The following is a 16,422-nucleotide window of genomic DNA, read 5'->3' on the forward strand; positions in this document are numbered from 1 at the left end:
AGCACTGCTGCCTCCAATCACTCCCTCTCAGCTTGCTCCAGTGGAGACTCTTACCGTCTCCTAGCTGAATAAGACAGTTGAACTGAATCTGTGGTTTTTCTGAACTGACTTGACTCGCCATTATAACCAGTTGATCCATCAAGGGAATTGACCGTAAGCAATTTAACTCTTAATGTTATGATCTCAATGGAGAACAGTAACTTTTTCCCCCCCGGCTATTCATAAACCCAGGTATTTACTAAAGGAATGATACCACAGGTTTCCTGTTTAAAACAAAAGAATTTGACATTACAAAAATCGAAGAACATGAATTTGGTCAGTTACATTAAGTATAATGAACATATTTACTTATACTCTCTAAGCTGCTTCTTTTAACTCAACTTGTCTTCTGCACCCATCTGACTTGCATCCCCCACCCCCCTCTCTCACCACCTCCCACATAAACTGATACTTAATTGGAAGACACTAACCACTTTCTGTGAATACAGTTTCAAAGATTGTCATAAGGACTCTGATTTGTTGGGCTCTCTGACGAGGTTGCCCTTTCAAATCTCCTCCAGTCCCAAGGTTATAGATACCCCACTTCACACAGGGATAGCTATTTCAGGTCAGATCTCTCCTGGTCCTAATGTTCTTAACTCTGGAGTCCTGTATCTAGAACTTTTTCTCTTTTCAGCTTGGCTATTCCTGGAATTCCAACTCACTGTTATAAGAGTCCTCTAATTCACAAGAATTTTAAATGTTTTTAGCCAGCATACAGAATATCAATTGAATCCCATTTGGAAGAAATGTTCCTTGCATCCAGCTTGCTCTAAAACTAACGTGCTTGAGCACAGCATAACACACACTATCTACTCCTATAGTCTACTTGTTGACCCCTTTTCTGTTGTTTATCTCCCAGGCAACTTAGTCACATGATTGGTTACTTGTGGCAAGTTTTTTTTTCAGAAATAATTTCCTAAAGAAATTTGGATCTTAAAGGGTCCATCACCCCAACATATAGGTTTTTCCCCAACAGCATATGGGCTAACAACGTCAACAGCATATGGGCTAATGACGTAAACACCCTCAAAACTAGTATCAATCCTCCAGATTTTTGAATTAATTGCTCTCCATTGGAACCGTGTTGAAATTGCCTGTAGCATCACTGATTTCAGGGGAGGAATGAATGCCTGCTTTCTATCCCTTGTTACTATACATTGGGAGGGTTGGTTAGCTCAGTTGGCTGGACAGCTGGTTTGTGATGCAGAGCGACACCAACAGCGCAGGTACAATTTCGATACTAGCTGAAGTTATTCGTGAAGGCCCACCTTCTCAACCTTGCCCCTCACCTGAGGTGTGATGATCCTCAGGTTAAATCACCACTTACACCCCGTTAAAGGAGAGAGCAGCCTATGGTCATCTGGGACTACGGCGACTTTACCTTTACATTGACCTTTACTGACTTTTGTGTATGGGTACAGGATCCAGCTGAGTTTTTTCCTTCCCCTTCACAGACTCCTTGCAGTCCCTGTTGAAATCCACACAAATTTAATAGACACTTAGGTGATTGAGGGTGACTGTAGTGTCACTGAAGAAACCAGTGTCTTTGAGGAAAAAAAAGAAAAATGTTTTTATAAGAAACTGTTTAAACTCATTTGAAGTGGGGTGTTCTTCACTTGCCTGCTCTAATTCAAGTGCATTCGTTTTTGCATAAACTTCAACCTTCCAATTTTTCCTCTAATTTTGAGAAAACTGCTTATTGCAATTATTTCTATGCGGTCAGCATCACAATCCTTTCATGTGGCCAGTTTGCCATACAGACTTGGACTGATCCCAAACGTGCCAGCCAGCACAGGCTGACTGCATAAACTGTTGTACAAATTATATCTTAGTTTGAAATGTAGTTCCTACACTGACTTTTAACATGAAGTACAAAGACAATTGAGCTTTAAGTCTGCTTCATCTATGCTCAGTTAGGTCTCCCTGCATCTCTCTGTTCTTTGGCAGCTAGTGAATCCTGAAGAGTTCTGTTAGGTACTCTAAAACAGAGGCTAATTATTCAAGTGGGAGAGAAAATTTGAGGACAAATCTAGCTGTGCACTTCTCACTTGCTATTTCAAAGATGTTACTACAGTAAAATGTTGGGAACTGTCGACCTCAGTAATCAACTGGTGAAGAATAATTTATGTTGAGAAGTTGAGTGGCCTGAAGAGAAGGAAATAAAACACATTAGGGTCTCAATTTTTATTTAGGCTAACGGTACTGACAGTTTGCTATATTTTTGAAAGTACAATCTTCAAAATGGAAGGCTAACCTGAGTAGTTCAGTTCAAATTGACATTGAAGATTGCTACATTAATAAGGACAGCAAGTTTTCTTTGGTCCTGGCTAACTTTTCCAAACAAACATTTGCAAAATAAATTAATAGATTATTCATCTCTGTGGAGTTTCGCTGTGTGTGAAATGATTGTCATGTTTACTTATAGTTAGTTATATAGATGGCAAAATTACCATATGTAAAATATTTTGAGAATTTGAGACTTGATGATGTGATTATATAAAATCAAGTTTTACTTATGAAGCTTGAATGTGGAAATTAGTCACTTTAAAAGTACTTTTTCTGTTTCAGAATTTCATATCGTTATTAGTGGATTAGATTCTATAATTGCCAGAAGGTGGATCAATGGGATGTTGGTATGAATATTAATACATATATTCATGTAGAATAACAGTTACTTAACGATTGAATGGCAGCAATTTAAGGAAGGAATTCAGATAATGTAACCATAAGAACAAAGCTCGGGCATTATACATTTGTCACTTGTTCACTAGATGAGGTTAATTCAGAAGATGCTGGAAACCCTCAGCAGATCAGGCAGTGTTTGTGAAGAGTTAAACAGAATTATCCTTTCAGATCAATGGCCTTTATCAAAACAGCATCTTCCTAGCATCTGTTAATGAAGCTAGCTCTATTCTGTTTCCTTTGTTCACCCCAAACCAGATAACCAAGGTACTCCAGACATTTGCATGCTGGTACTCAACCATCTGTCTCCCCTGTGAGTTAGAGTAATAATTAGCAGATAATTAAAAATGATGTTATGTATATCTTGTAAACAATATTGGCCAGTGGTTTAAAATGGGCAGAAAAACATACCAAGTGAGATCAGTTACATAGAGACAATGCATCAACTAACGAGTATCAAACTACCTCTACATTTATAATAGTCATAGTGAGAAGTTCTACATATGGGAAACTAAATGGAAATGGAGTGTACTATGTTCCCAACAGTGGATCCAGGGATTTAAAATCACCATGAGGTAGCCAAATGTATATTATTAAAAGGATATTCAGGACAATTGAAAACTGTTTTTGAAAAAAATGTTTGTTGCTCATAGATATCCTTGCTGAACTTTGAAGATGGAACACTAGACCCAAGCTCCATTATACCATTGATTGACGGTGGCACTGAAGGGTTTAAGGGTAATGCACGTGTTATATTGCCAGGAATGACAGCATGTATAGAGTGTACACTGGAACTATATCCTCCTCAGGTAACTAGGTACAAAAATGTTACTGATTCAGTTTTTGGGGCCCGATAAGTTAGAAGGTGAAGTTATTTTTTAAAAAGTTTCCTCATATTCCAAACGACTTTTTCCATTCCCCATCTCTGGTTCAATATTTTAAGATAGTTTTATCTTTGATTAGTTACGTATGTTTTCCAATTTTGCTCTTCAACTTAATTTTTTTCATCTTTTCCCCTATCAAATTTAATGAAGTCCTATCTATGTCTTATTTTATTTCAGCTTTAAAATATATTTTGTGGAAGGGATGGCCTAGTGGTATCATTGCTAGACTATTAATCCAGAAACTCAGCTAATGTTCTGGGGCCCTGGGTTTGAATTCCGCCACGGCAGCTGGTGGAATTTGAATTCAATAAAAAAAAATCTGGAATTAAGAATCTACTGATGACCATGAAACCATTGATTGTAGGGAAAACCCATCTAGTTCACTAATATCCTTTAGGGAAGGAAATCTGCCATCCTCACCTGGTCTAGCCTACATGTGACTCCAGACCCACAGCAATGTGGTTGACTCTCAACTGCCCTCCAAGAGCAACTAGGGGTGGGCAATAAATATCCCACAAATGAATAAAAAGAAATTACCATGGTAACATCTCTTGGATCAGTAAACATTATTTCAGTCAAGCCCATAGTAGCCTGATTCTTAAACCAATCTGTGTTCTGCTTTTAGTCCCTGAGTGGGTGGGTGGGGTGGGTTGGAGTGTCAAATAATTTTCCCCTTGACTTCTCCCTCAATGATTTGTTTCAAAAAATTGGAGCCCAGTTTTAGGGGAATCATATCCATTTTTGTTTCTATTTTATACATTGAGAAATTTTAAATGGGCCAATTATTTTACCTTGTATGCATAGATCTAGAATTTTACACAGTAATTTTTAAATAAAATAAATTAAAAATAATTTTGCTATTTGCTTTCCAGATCAACTTTCCCATGTGTACCATTGCTTCTATGCCTAGGCTTCCAGAGCACTGTATTGAATATGTCAGAATCTTGCAGTGGCCCAAAGAAAGCCCCTTTGGAGGTAATGTTAACTAAATCTAATATTCTGAAGTTTGCTTTGATAACTTATTAGCAAAAGAAGTAAAAGCTTTTGAGCACTGTTGTTTGGGACCCTTGCACTGACTAATAATTTGTGTATATGATATCCAAGTCTGCCTGAAAGTGCAACCCCCTTATTCAACTCTTGAACTTAATTTTAAAGTAAAGTTTATTTATTAGTCACAAGTAGACTTACATTAACACTGCAATGAAGTTACTGTGAAAAATCCCCTGGTTGCCATATTCTGGTGCCTGTTCGGGTACACTGAGGGAGAATTTAACATGGCCAATCCACCTAACCAGCACGTCTTTCGGACTGTGGGAGGAAACTGGAGCACCGGGAGGAAACCCATGCAGACACGGGGCGAACGTGCAGACTCCACACAGATGGTGACCTAAGCTGGAAATCGAACCTAGGTCCCTGGCGCTGTGAAGCTACAGTGCTAACCACTGTGCCACCGTTTCGCAATGTAAGGTGGATTCATGATGACCAAGCAAATGGTGTTAACTAATAGTTCACACTCTTAAACATTGTCTCTTACTTTTCCATACTGGTTTTCAAGATGAAGACGATTATCAGCGGTTACCAAAGCAGTTTGTATTTCATCCAGGACACTTCTTGTTGTCCAATGTAGACCTCTGTTCAGTAGCACTAGAAATATGAGTAGCGGTGTTTAATCATATTGCATCAAAGGCATTTGCTAGGTTGCTGTGTGGGTATTTGTTAGTTTGGTACCAAACTAGACTATGTGTAATCTTGAGCCTCAATGAGTATTGATAGTATTCTTCAGACATTGGGTTTCTTAACCCCCCTTTTTGGTTCTTGCGTGTGAGGAATTGGAGGTGTGATTGACCATGAAGAAGAATTGGGATTGGATGGAACACCCTGGGAACAACTACGTGATGTTTCTGAGAGGGACTGCACCGCCCCCACCTTGTTTGGTCACTCTTCCAGGAGTTTTAGGTTCATCCCTGGGGTGCTATTCCCAATGCAAAAACATGGGGCTGCTCTCAGACCTCATGAACGTTTGTATTGGTCAGCAACAGATGTCCCCAGATGGATGCATCTCTACTGCCTTCAGAGTACCCTTCAAACTCGCCACTGTGCACACTGATTACCATCTCCCCTCAGAACAAACTTCAACCCTGAGTTGTTTGCATATTTTTCTCTCAAATTTGGCATCCATAGTTCTGAGCAGAGAAATTCATCAGCCACATTGTTGCCCTGAATGAGAGAGTGTTTAATTTTGCAGCGTTGTTGAGTAAGAATCACTCCAACTCCTGCTTGATTAAAGTCAAGATGTTGCATTACTCTGAGCTTCTGCGCAGCATGGTGCCACATGCCACCTGAGATCTAGCAGGTTTGCTTCTATCCCTTTATGTAACAGTTCAGACCTGTATAGGATTTCTTCATCTTGGATCAATGCAAAAATATAAGATAATTTCCTTCACTGCTGGTGTCTGTGGAATGTATGTATACGCAGTTGTATTTCAAACCTTATAACCTTTAAGCAACTTGTATTAAACAAATTGGTAGCTTAATCATGACCTACTGAAGGTTTTTTTGTAAAAAGGGATCATGCAATAATTTGCAGATAACCTGCTTGAGCTTGTTGTGAAAATCAAAAATTCTTAAGTGGATTTCTGGATGAATTACAAGATTCCATTTCAAAATACATTTTAAAAAGCCCTTGGTCAGCTTGTTTATGTGCCAACTCTATTATAAAAGTTTCAACCTACGATGACCTTCGCAGTTGAAACAGTTGCCTAGCATATTGAATATGCATGCTGTTGCAGGCTCTGACAACTGAGTATTTCTGGTGAGCATCCCCTCAGTGGCCTTGGCCAACAGTTATGTTTGTGTTAATGTGTAAATTGTAAATGCAAATCGTTACTTGCTCTAAAACTCTCCAATTCTTCCCCCACACCCTGATGCAGCCCTAATCCTGCACCTCATGATAAATCACTGGCAGCACAAATATGCAGTGCTGCTGCACCTCGCTGTGGTTTTGGAACAATAGCCTGTCCCCTGCCATTGGGTAGCCCTGACTCCTCCGATCCCACTTCCCTCACCTCTCTCGTTCTCTCACTAGCTTTCGCAGACATCTGTGGTCCCTCCTGTTAGCACAGCCAGCTGCTCCAGAAGCACGCCACGGTGCCCCTTGCTTCATCTTGTTGCTCTATATGCAGGTGGTGTGAAGTGATATCTGGCCTTTTACTTTGGCGTGACTGACTATAGGATGTCAAAACCTACTGTTGCTGTTAAATCTTTGGCTCACTGTTGTCCCCTGCGGAAGATTCTGCATTCTCTCTGTGATGTTCTTTAACCTGGTGCCACATAAACAAAAAGGACAGTCTGTCTCCCTATCTATAGAATCTTCAATGCTTTTTGTTCCTTTGCAAACTCCTTTGCCCATTGGTGCCATGATCTGGATTGCACACCTTCAAGGCATTGTCACGCCCAGGAGTCTGCAGTGGTAAGTACCAGGTTGATAGTGACATGCACTACAAGAATCCCTGCCTCTTGCTCCTCCTCTGGTTAGCCATCTATCTTATCCTGAACGCATGTTGCCTGTACAATGGCCACTTCCTAAAATGTGCAATCCGTCAAACTCTCCTCATGCTCTTCAGTGACTCCAGATGCTCTTCAAGCTCAGAAACTGCTCAAGCTGAAGCAGGTGGAGAACCTTCCCACACTTGTGGTTTCCTAAGACACACTGTGCCATGAAGCTCCCACATGGCACAGGAATTGCAGGCAACACCTCTCACTTTTTGTGATTAGTGAAACAGCACTTCTTCCAAATTCCCCAAGTTTAGTACACTGCAGAAGCAGTACTCTGTAGAATTGCGCTTATAATAAAATTGCAAAGTTTAATCGGTCTCATTCAATTTCTGGTGAGGGTACATCTGAGGCATTAACTGTCCATAATTCAGAAATTGCAGCGAAATTGGAAACTTCACTCGAGTGAGGCCAACTGGTATTGAGACAGAAGAATTCACACAGGTGCTGATGTCATTGACTTTTGAAGATAGTTTTGCCACATTTTGGCCTGTTTTGACAAGAGCTTTATTCTGCAAGTATCTGGTGCTTGATGCTGAAAGTGTGCTTGAAGTGGAAATATTCTAGTTCCCAGCATTGATTTACTCTGCTGAACAAAAAAATGCAAAATTATCTTATTCTTACAGGTTAACTTGAGATACCCTCATTGTCAGCACCAGTGTGTGTACAGCAGGCTATGTTACCAAAATGAAGTGTCTTGTTTTTTCCTACAGAGGGCGTTGCACTGGATGGTGATGATCCAGAGCATATACAATGGGTTTTTCAGAAATCACTTGAAAGAGCTGCTCATTTCAACATAACTGGCATCTCATATAGACTTACACAGGGTATGTCCTATAAAATTAGAATACTTTTTTGCACATTTATACTACTGTAAATCTAAATACCTGTTGATGGGACCTTTTACCATTTGTTCCAGGGGTTATCAAGAGAATTATCCCTGCAGTAGCATCTACCAATGCAGTAATTGCAGGTAAAGATAGTGTTAAGTAACTTCTTGAGCTGAGTTTTTTTGAATGCCATAAAGTATCAACTTTGGATTTGAGGTTTAAAATTATAAAATCGATGGAAGCAGGAAAAGTACAACATCAGAACCAGTTATCCTGTTTAATTTTACTGCTGCTAAAGGGTAGAAAATTGTTTCGAAGGACTTGGAAACATTTGAGGCTTCTGTGCTTTGTAACTGTCAAAATGGTTTATCCTTCATGAATTCCATTGGTGAAAGGGTCAACAATTTAAAATGAATGGCAAAAGAACCAATGGTGATGTGAGAAAATGTTTTCTCACGCAGTTTGTGGTAGTGCGCTACCGGGGAGTATAGTGGAGGCAGATTCAATCTTGGTTTCAAAAAGGTGTTGGATAAGCATTGGAAGCGAAAATTTGCAAGGTGACAAGAAAAGGGTGAAAGAGTGGAAGTTGCCCTTGCAGAGAGCCAGTCTCCTTCAGTGCTGTGGATGTTCTATGATGCTGTGACTCATTCTTACCAAGGTTGAGCGAATGGATGGGCCATTTTTTACTTACAACAACACCTTTAACATAATGAAGGCACTTCACAGGAACATTATAAGACAAAGTTTGACATCAAGCCACATAAGGAGCTATTAGGTCAGATGACCAAAAAGCTTGATCATCGAAGTAGGTTTCAAGGACTGTCTTACAGGAGGAAAGTTGATAGTGAATCCCAAAGCTTGGGGCCGAGGAAACTGAACTTTTGGATGCCAATGATGGAACAACTTTTAACCAAGAATATACAAGAGGCCAGAATTAGATGAGTGCAGATATCTGAGGATTTGGGGGCTGAAGGGGTTAAGGCAGTGGTTCCCAAACTTTTTTCACTGGGCCACACTTTCGGAATAAAAATTTGCTCTAAGAAATACATTCAAAAACAACAACTAGCAGTGCTTGATTCATAACATAGAACACAACTACTTTATAATATGATCATGGGACATCCAGAAAGTATAAAACAATGCTTGTTTAAACCATGTTTAAATGTTTCTTTGATTGTCCTTTAATCTTCCCGCCACACTTGCCATCCTCTCTCGCCGCACCAGTGTGGCGCGCCGCACCCTTTGGGAACCACTGGGTTAAGGTGATGGGGAGGGGCAGGGCCATGGAGGCATTTGAAATCCAGGAAAATTTCAAAATCAAGATGTTGCTTGACTGTGCACCAAGGTAGATCAGAGCATTGTTTGAGTAAACTGGCAGTAATCTAATTACATAACTATTTTTAAGCAATAATAGTTATTTACAAATGTTGCGTTTCTGACAAGCAAATGCAAAACCCTCTGATGCAAGGTAGCTAATAGAGTGCAAATAGTTTTCTGTTTAGCTTTATTTCATGGTCTGTTTGCCTAATGCATTCATTCTTGTGTGGGACTGATCGCTTTCATGCTAGGCATTGATTTGATCACCAATTTGCAGAAACATATTTCACACAGAATTACTAGAGCCGGTGGCAGAGCTAGGTCATCTTCCCAAAAATCCCTGGGCTGGTTTCACACCTAAGTTTCAGGAATGAAAAGGCAATGTGGGAAAGGATTACACTGTAATCCAGTCCCTTCCGCTCCAACTTTATGTTGGTAAGATTTCTAACATGGAGAAATTAACCCCTTTAGACAGATGAAGGCACAAAGCATTTTTATAGTATTTCACTCTCCATACTTGAAATAAATTTCAATATAACTGTTTCCAAGGCTTGAAATTAAAATCTTACATTTGTAATATGATTGTATTTCAGGTTAGAAGTGCAGAGGTTATATTCTGTTTACTTAAAGACACCACACGTTCCTACTTGCAAAGGAGTATTGTGTGACAGTTATTGAACAATCCATTTCAGTACAGATGCAGTTTTTAGTCAATGAGTGGCCAGTGAGTACTTAGCTGTCATTGCTGAATTAGAATTACAGAATCATAGAATCCCTACAATGCAGAAGGAGGCGATTTGGCCCATCCAGTCTGCACCAACAACAATCCCACCCAGGTCCTAACTCCATAACCCCATGTATTTACCATGCTAGTCCCCCTGACACTAAGGGGCAATTTGGTTTGGCTAATCAACCTAACCCACACATCTTTCAGTATTCCAAGTCTCAAAAGTAACTAATTATCATGGTGCAATTGATTGCATAATATCTTCATCATTAAAGGTTCACTTGCACTTTTGGCATACTTTGAATTGTATGAGGTTCCTCTTTACGAGGCGTGAATTTTGTGTTCATTTCTAAATGACAGTGAATATGCTCTAAAGTGAATGATTGGATTATCAGAATTATTGTAGTACCAGGAGGCAACAACAGATGGTAGCGCAGCTCTTTCATCATGTAATACCTTGAAGTAGAACCTTGAAATTACATGCACAATGAATCAATTGGATCAGTAGAATACATGGAGAGCAATACTGATGAATTATTAACTAATGTTTGCCAGATTGCAATAAATTTATGTCCAGAATGCAATCTTAAAAGGTTAAGTCACTTCCTCATTATATTAATGCCAAGCCTAAAAGTTAAGAAGACTATTATTTGTTTACATCATTTAATACTTGATTGAAAAATTAACTTTTGGTTATACATTAAAGGTTAATTTTCAAATAATGGAATGTTTCCTTCCCCAGCTGTATGTGCAACGGAAGTATTCAAAATTGCATCAAGGTAAATTTTTTATTTTTAAACAATTGCTTAGTTGTGATTTTCATACTCTTGTCTGTTTTCAAATAAAAGTTTAAATTGCACAGTGTTACTTTTTCAGTGCATATATTCCTCTGAATAACTACTTGGTGTTCAATGATGTCGACGGTCTTTACACCTACACATTTGAAGCAGAACGTAAGGTGAGTGAGTACCTGCCAGTTTATAAAGTGATGAGACAAATGTTTATCTATTGATGGGCATTTTGTACAATTCATAATTTCCTTCATTTATAAAAAAAAAATCACGTTTGGTGTCACTGCATAGGATAGCATATTTAATGTGTGAATGACTGGAATTGCACAGCAGTCAGAACTAAACTTGCACCAATGTGAATTTCTGTTCAATCAGGGTGCCGTGCAATGCCTGTGTCCCATCCCAATACTTCTGCCAAAATTACCTGGAGTTCTAACCCCCTAATAATAGCAAAAAGATGAAGGAGAACCTGGTTCATGATCAACAGTACAAGAAAAGTGTGTAGATAGGAGCTCATGACTCATTAAAGAAAAACAGAAAACATTGCTGAAGCCTGAAAAGTAAACCTTTTTAAAAATGTGACCATGGCCATGGAATACCCCTCTTGAGACTTGAATCTTGAAAAACAAGATGTGCTGCTACTTCAATGATGAAATGTCCAGCTCCAAACAGAAAAGAATATGGAAAGCTTAACTAATCAATTTGAGAAACCTGTTCATCAAAAGTACAGATTGGATAAACTCCAGACATGGACAAAAACAAGATACTTGAATGGTGAGAGGTTCTCGTGAATATTTAATTTTCTATTTCTGGAGATGCAGCGGCTGCCAATTCCTTGTCAGTTTTTCAGTATTAGAAGTATAGTAACTTGATCCCACCAAATCTTGATATTTATTTCCGTGATGAATTGTTGCCCGAATCATATGAGGAAACCTTTCCATTTGCATAAAAGGAACTGATCCATCTTAAGCACCTCCATATAAATCTACTAATTTGAACCAGTAATTTTTGCCTGTTGGAATGCTTATTTTTATCTCCTAACTATCAGAAGATCTAAAACTGGTAACTGGAAAAGTTCTAAACTTTCCATTAATTTTTCTATTTTTTTAAAAGGAAAACTGTCCTGCCTGCAGCCAGGTACCTCAAGATCTACAGTTTCCACCATCAGCAAAACTCCAGGAGCTCCTGGATTACTTGACTCAAAATGCTTCACTGTAAGCTTCCTTTTAAATATTTTATTCCTCTCTTTCAGGTCTCATGTGTTTTACTATATCTTCGTTTTTGCTACCTTGTGATCATATTGTTATTTACAATTAAGGTATCTGCTGATTTTGCCACCTCGTGGTTTTGACCTGTATCTGGTGACAAAGCAAGGGAAGGAAGGGCAGGTATCTGAAACAAAAAATACTGGGGGGGAAAGTTTGCCTATCAAATTTTTCAGTTCATATTTAGCTGGGGCCTGAAAAGAAAATGTGTGAAATAGAAGGGGGGTTATTGACTGAAAGCTTTTTTCTGAACTGTTCTAGGTAACCAAAAGATAATAGTTGCACAAAATGTGCTTAATGTTAATTGCCAAGGCATTCAGAAGTACATTGCGATAGTTAAGCTAGCATAGCAAAATGGAAGCCCCCAGTTCTTCTCCAAAGAAGTGGCACAATGCTTATCCAGAAAAGGGCCTTCATTAATTGGCAGTCAATATCGGTTATCCATTAAAATGATCTTGCACGGGAATAAATAGTAAGCTGCAGAAAAACAATATTTCAAGAGCAAGCAAGGACAACGCAGGCTTAATTGATCGCAAATGATCTTGATGAAGGGAGGGTGAATGACCATGTTGATGAACATAGTAATTTTTGCCCACAGACAAATGAAGTCCCCAGCTATCACTGCAACTCTGGATGGAAAAAATAAAACACTCTATTTACAAGTAAGAATTTAATTCTGTGTAATAATTTTATTAATTGTTGTCTCAGCCACAAAGTTAGTAAGGTTACTGTATTGAAAGCTAATGTAATGTATTGTTTTACAGACCGTAGCATCAATTGAAGAAAGGACCAGGCCAAATCTTTCAAAAACCTTGAAGGGTAAGTGTAGAATGTTTAGAGTTCTCATGATTTTGTGGAAGTTCTCCCATGCGCTAAAATGTTAGTTTGATAAGCTATCTTTTTAAGTAGTTGAGCACAAGTGTTGCAGTCACCAATTTTGAACTCTCAGCATTTCTTGATGCTTACTTTTACTAATTTTCTATCTTGCAGAAAAGTAAAAATCTAGAATCATGAAAGTGTATCAAAGCCTCTTTTAAAAGCTGTTATATTGCTGAATATCTCAGTAATATATTCATACAGAATACTCATGGAAAGGATGTGGAGAATAGGAGATAAAATAAAGCTGTATTCCTTATTTTGTCAAAGAATTTTTGCTTTCATATCTTCCAATTCCAATTGTAGATTGCTTCTATAAAGCTGCTAAAAAATTCATTATCAATTCGGGGAGGGGGGGTGGGGGTGCAGGTGGGATTCATAAGTTCCCCTCTCAACCTCTTAAGCAAATGAAACGAATCCAAGCAGCTCTAATGACCATGTTTGTTTTACCTGGAATTTCATCTGTCTTTTTTGGACCTTAGAAGATATGCAGAGAGTCGTGTGTGTCACTTCCACCCTGAATGTATAAATACTATGTCACATAAGAATGATGCACTTAAAAAGAATAGAGCACTTTTACCAGTTGTGAACAAAAGAATAGTTCATAATTTCATGTGTTTGGCTTATCGAAGGGTAAATGATAACTGACACGTTTTGCTCCAAAACAGCTGTCTAGGCAGTTTCAATAGCTGGAGTTGTATGTCAGAATTTTTGCAGGATTCCCTTGAAGAGATGGATGGTCAGCAGGTTATTAAGTTAGTCACTTCCAGATTTTATCATTAGGAGGTCAAGTTTCTTTGCAGGTCGACTTAGATTAGGAATTAGGCTAGGAAGCTTTTAGGTTGGAGCAGCCTCCAAATTTAAAAAAGGTTTTGGTGTTACTTGGTCTTCAGCTGATACGTTGCAGCAGTATTCCTTGCAGACTGCCTGTTACTCTTTCGTTCCTGGGATAATGAAGGATTTTTGGTATCAGAAGTCAGTTTTGTTCACATCAGCTATTGTTCACCAAGAATGATTTAAAGCCAAAAGCCATTACTGTACAATGGAAATAAATGATGGCCATTCACATCTGCTAGTGATTAATTGGTTTTCTGCCACTCTCTTTTGTTAAATTACAAACTTGAGGACATGAAGTCCATTAATTTTGAGTTTGGGGTAACCCACGAGCAATGGCAGGTCTGACTTCCACAGAGGGGCTCTTTCTGGATATGTCCATTCACTGGAGAGGCCCCCTCCCAGGGTGATTTAATTAGGAATTTTCCAGAAACTTGAGGTAGTCTGAATTGAATTTGGAGAAGTCACCTGACCCTTGGCAGCCAATGTAGCCATCTTGTCAGTGTCCATTTTGTTTTTTTTAAAAAAACATTCCGGAAGTTTCCAGATGAATATAGTCCATGTTTGAAATTATGAATAGAACATACCTTCGCTAGGCATAACATTATGCCTCCCTTAAAATGAGTAGATCCTGCTTTTTTGCTACCCAGAATAATTAAGTTCGTTTAAACTAGGAATCATTCTTGTGGCCCTTTGATTAGGCAGGATTTGGTGGCTGTTGATTGGGAGAGGCTGTTCGAGGGTAAATCCACATCTGGCATGTGGGAGTCTTTTAAGGAGCAGTTGATAGGACTGCAGGACAGGCATGTGCCTGTAAAGAGGAAGGATAGGAAAGGTAGGATTCGAGAGCCGTGGATAACCAGTGAAATTGTGGGTCTAATCAAAAAGAAAAAAGAGGCATACATGAGGTCCAGGAAGCTAAAAACAGATGGAGTCCTGGAGGAATACAGAGAAAGTAGAAAAGAACTTGAACAAGGAGTTAGAAGGGCAAAAAGGGGTCACGAAATGTCCTTGGAAGACAGGATTAAGGAGAATCCTAAGGCATTTTATACATGCGTTAGGAACAAGAGGGTTGTTAGGGAAAGAATCGGACCTCTCGGGAAGAAAGGAGGGGAATTATGCTTAGAACCAAAGGAAATAGGTGAGATTCTAAACAAATACTTTGCATCAGTATTCACAAAGGAGAGGGACATGTTGATTGGGATTGTCTCAGAGAGATGTGTTGACCCATTAGAAAAAATCTCAATTACAAGGGAGGAAGTGTTAGGTTTTTTAGGAAACAAGACAGACAAATCCCCAGGGCCAGATGGCATCTATCCTAGACTCCTCGGGGAGGCGAGAGATGCGATTGCTGGGCCTCTAACAGAAATCTTTGTATCTTCACTGGACACAGGTGAGGTCCCAGAGGATTGGAGGATAGCAAATGTGGTCCCGTTATTTAAGAAGGGTAGCAAGGATAACCTGGGTAATTATAGGCCAGTGAGCTTGACGTCCGTGGTAGGGAAGTTGTTGGAGCAGATTCTTAGAGATAGGATATATGCGCATTTAGAACTGAATAATCTCATTAGCGATAGACAGCATGGTTTTGTACGAGGGAGGTCATGCCTCACAAATTTGGTTGAGTTTTTGAGGAGGTGACAAAAACGATTGACGAGGGAAGGGCCATGGATGTCGTCTATATGGATTTTAGTAAAGCGTTTGACAAGGTCCCTCATGGCAGGCTAGTGCAAAAGGTTAAATCTCACAGGATGAAAGGTGAGCTAGCTAGATGGGTGGAGAACTGGCTTAGCCATAGAAGACAGAGGGTAGCAGTGGAGGGATCTTTTTCCGGTTGGAGGTCTGTGACTAGTGGTGTTCCGCAGGGCTCTGTACTGGGACCTCTGCTGTTTGTGATATATATAAATGATTTGGAGGAAGATGTAGCTGCTGTGATCAGTAAGTTTGTGGACGACACAAAGATTGCTGGAGTTGTGGATAATGATGAACATTGTCAGAGAATACAGCAGAATATAGATAGGCTGGAACATTGGGCGGAGAAATGGCAGATGGAATTTAATCCAGATAAATGCGAAGTGATGCATTTCGGTAGATCTAATGTAAGGGGGAGCTATACAATAAATGGCAGAACCATCAGGAGTATAGACACAGAGAGGGACCTGGGTGTACAAGTCCAGGTGGCAGCATAGGTGGAGAGGGTGGTCAAGAAGGCATATGGCATGCTTGCCTTTATTGGACGGGGCATAGAATATAAAAGTTGGCATATGATGTTGCAGCTGTATAGAACGATGGTTAGGCCACATTTGGAATACCGCGTCCAGTTCTGGTCGCCACACTACCAGGAGGACGTGGAGGCTTTGAAGAGAGTACAGAAAAGGTTTACCAGGATGTTGCCTGGTATGGAGGGTCTTAGCTATGAGGAGAGATTGGGTAAACTGGGGTTGTTCTCCCTGGAAAGACGGAGGATGAGGGGCGACCTAGTAGAGGTGTATAAAATTATGAAGGGCATAGATAGAGTGAACAGTGGGAAGCTTTTTCCCAGGTCGGAGATGACAAACACAAGGGGTCACGGATTCAAGGTGAGGGGGGGCAAGGTTCAACACAGATGTCAGGGGGACGTATTTT

General features: G+C 39.6%; 1 protein-coding gene across 3 annotated transcripts in view; it reads left to right on the forward strand.

The window, feature by feature from the left end:
- uba3 (ubiquitin-like modifier activating enzyme 3) overlaps nucleotides 1–16,422 on the forward strand; it is a 35,296-nt gene that overhangs the window by 14,291 nt on the left and 4,583 nt on the right. For all 3 annotated transcript variants that reach the window (XM_078209470.1, XM_078209472.1, XM_078209471.1), the window contains 10 exons: nucleotides 2,611–2,675; nucleotides 3,378–3,533; nucleotides 4,481–4,583; nucleotides 7,874–7,987; nucleotides 8,080–8,133; nucleotides 10,777–10,813; nucleotides 10,911–10,992; nucleotides 11,939–12,039; nucleotides 12,689–12,752; nucleotides 12,855–12,909. In XM_078209470.1, the coding sequence (XP_078065596.1) occupies nucleotides 2,611–2,675; nucleotides 3,378–3,533; nucleotides 4,481–4,583; nucleotides 7,874–7,987; nucleotides 8,080–8,133; nucleotides 10,777–10,813; nucleotides 10,911–10,992; nucleotides 11,939–12,039; nucleotides 12,689–12,752; nucleotides 12,855–12,909 (831 nt within the window). The remainder of the gene's footprint in view (nucleotides 1–2,610; nucleotides 2,676–3,377; nucleotides 3,534–4,480; nucleotides 4,584–7,873; nucleotides 7,988–8,079; nucleotides 8,134–10,776; nucleotides 10,814–10,910; nucleotides 10,993–11,938; nucleotides 12,040–12,688; nucleotides 12,753–12,854; nucleotides 12,910–16,422) is intronic.

The sequence above is a fragment of the Mustelus asterias genome, chromosome 3 (genome assembly GCF_964213995.1).
Source record: "Mustelus asterias chromosome 3, sMusAst1.hap1.1, whole genome shotgun sequence".
NCBI lineage: Eukaryota > Metazoa > Chordata > Chondrichthyes > Carcharhiniformes > Triakidae > Mustelus > Mustelus asterias.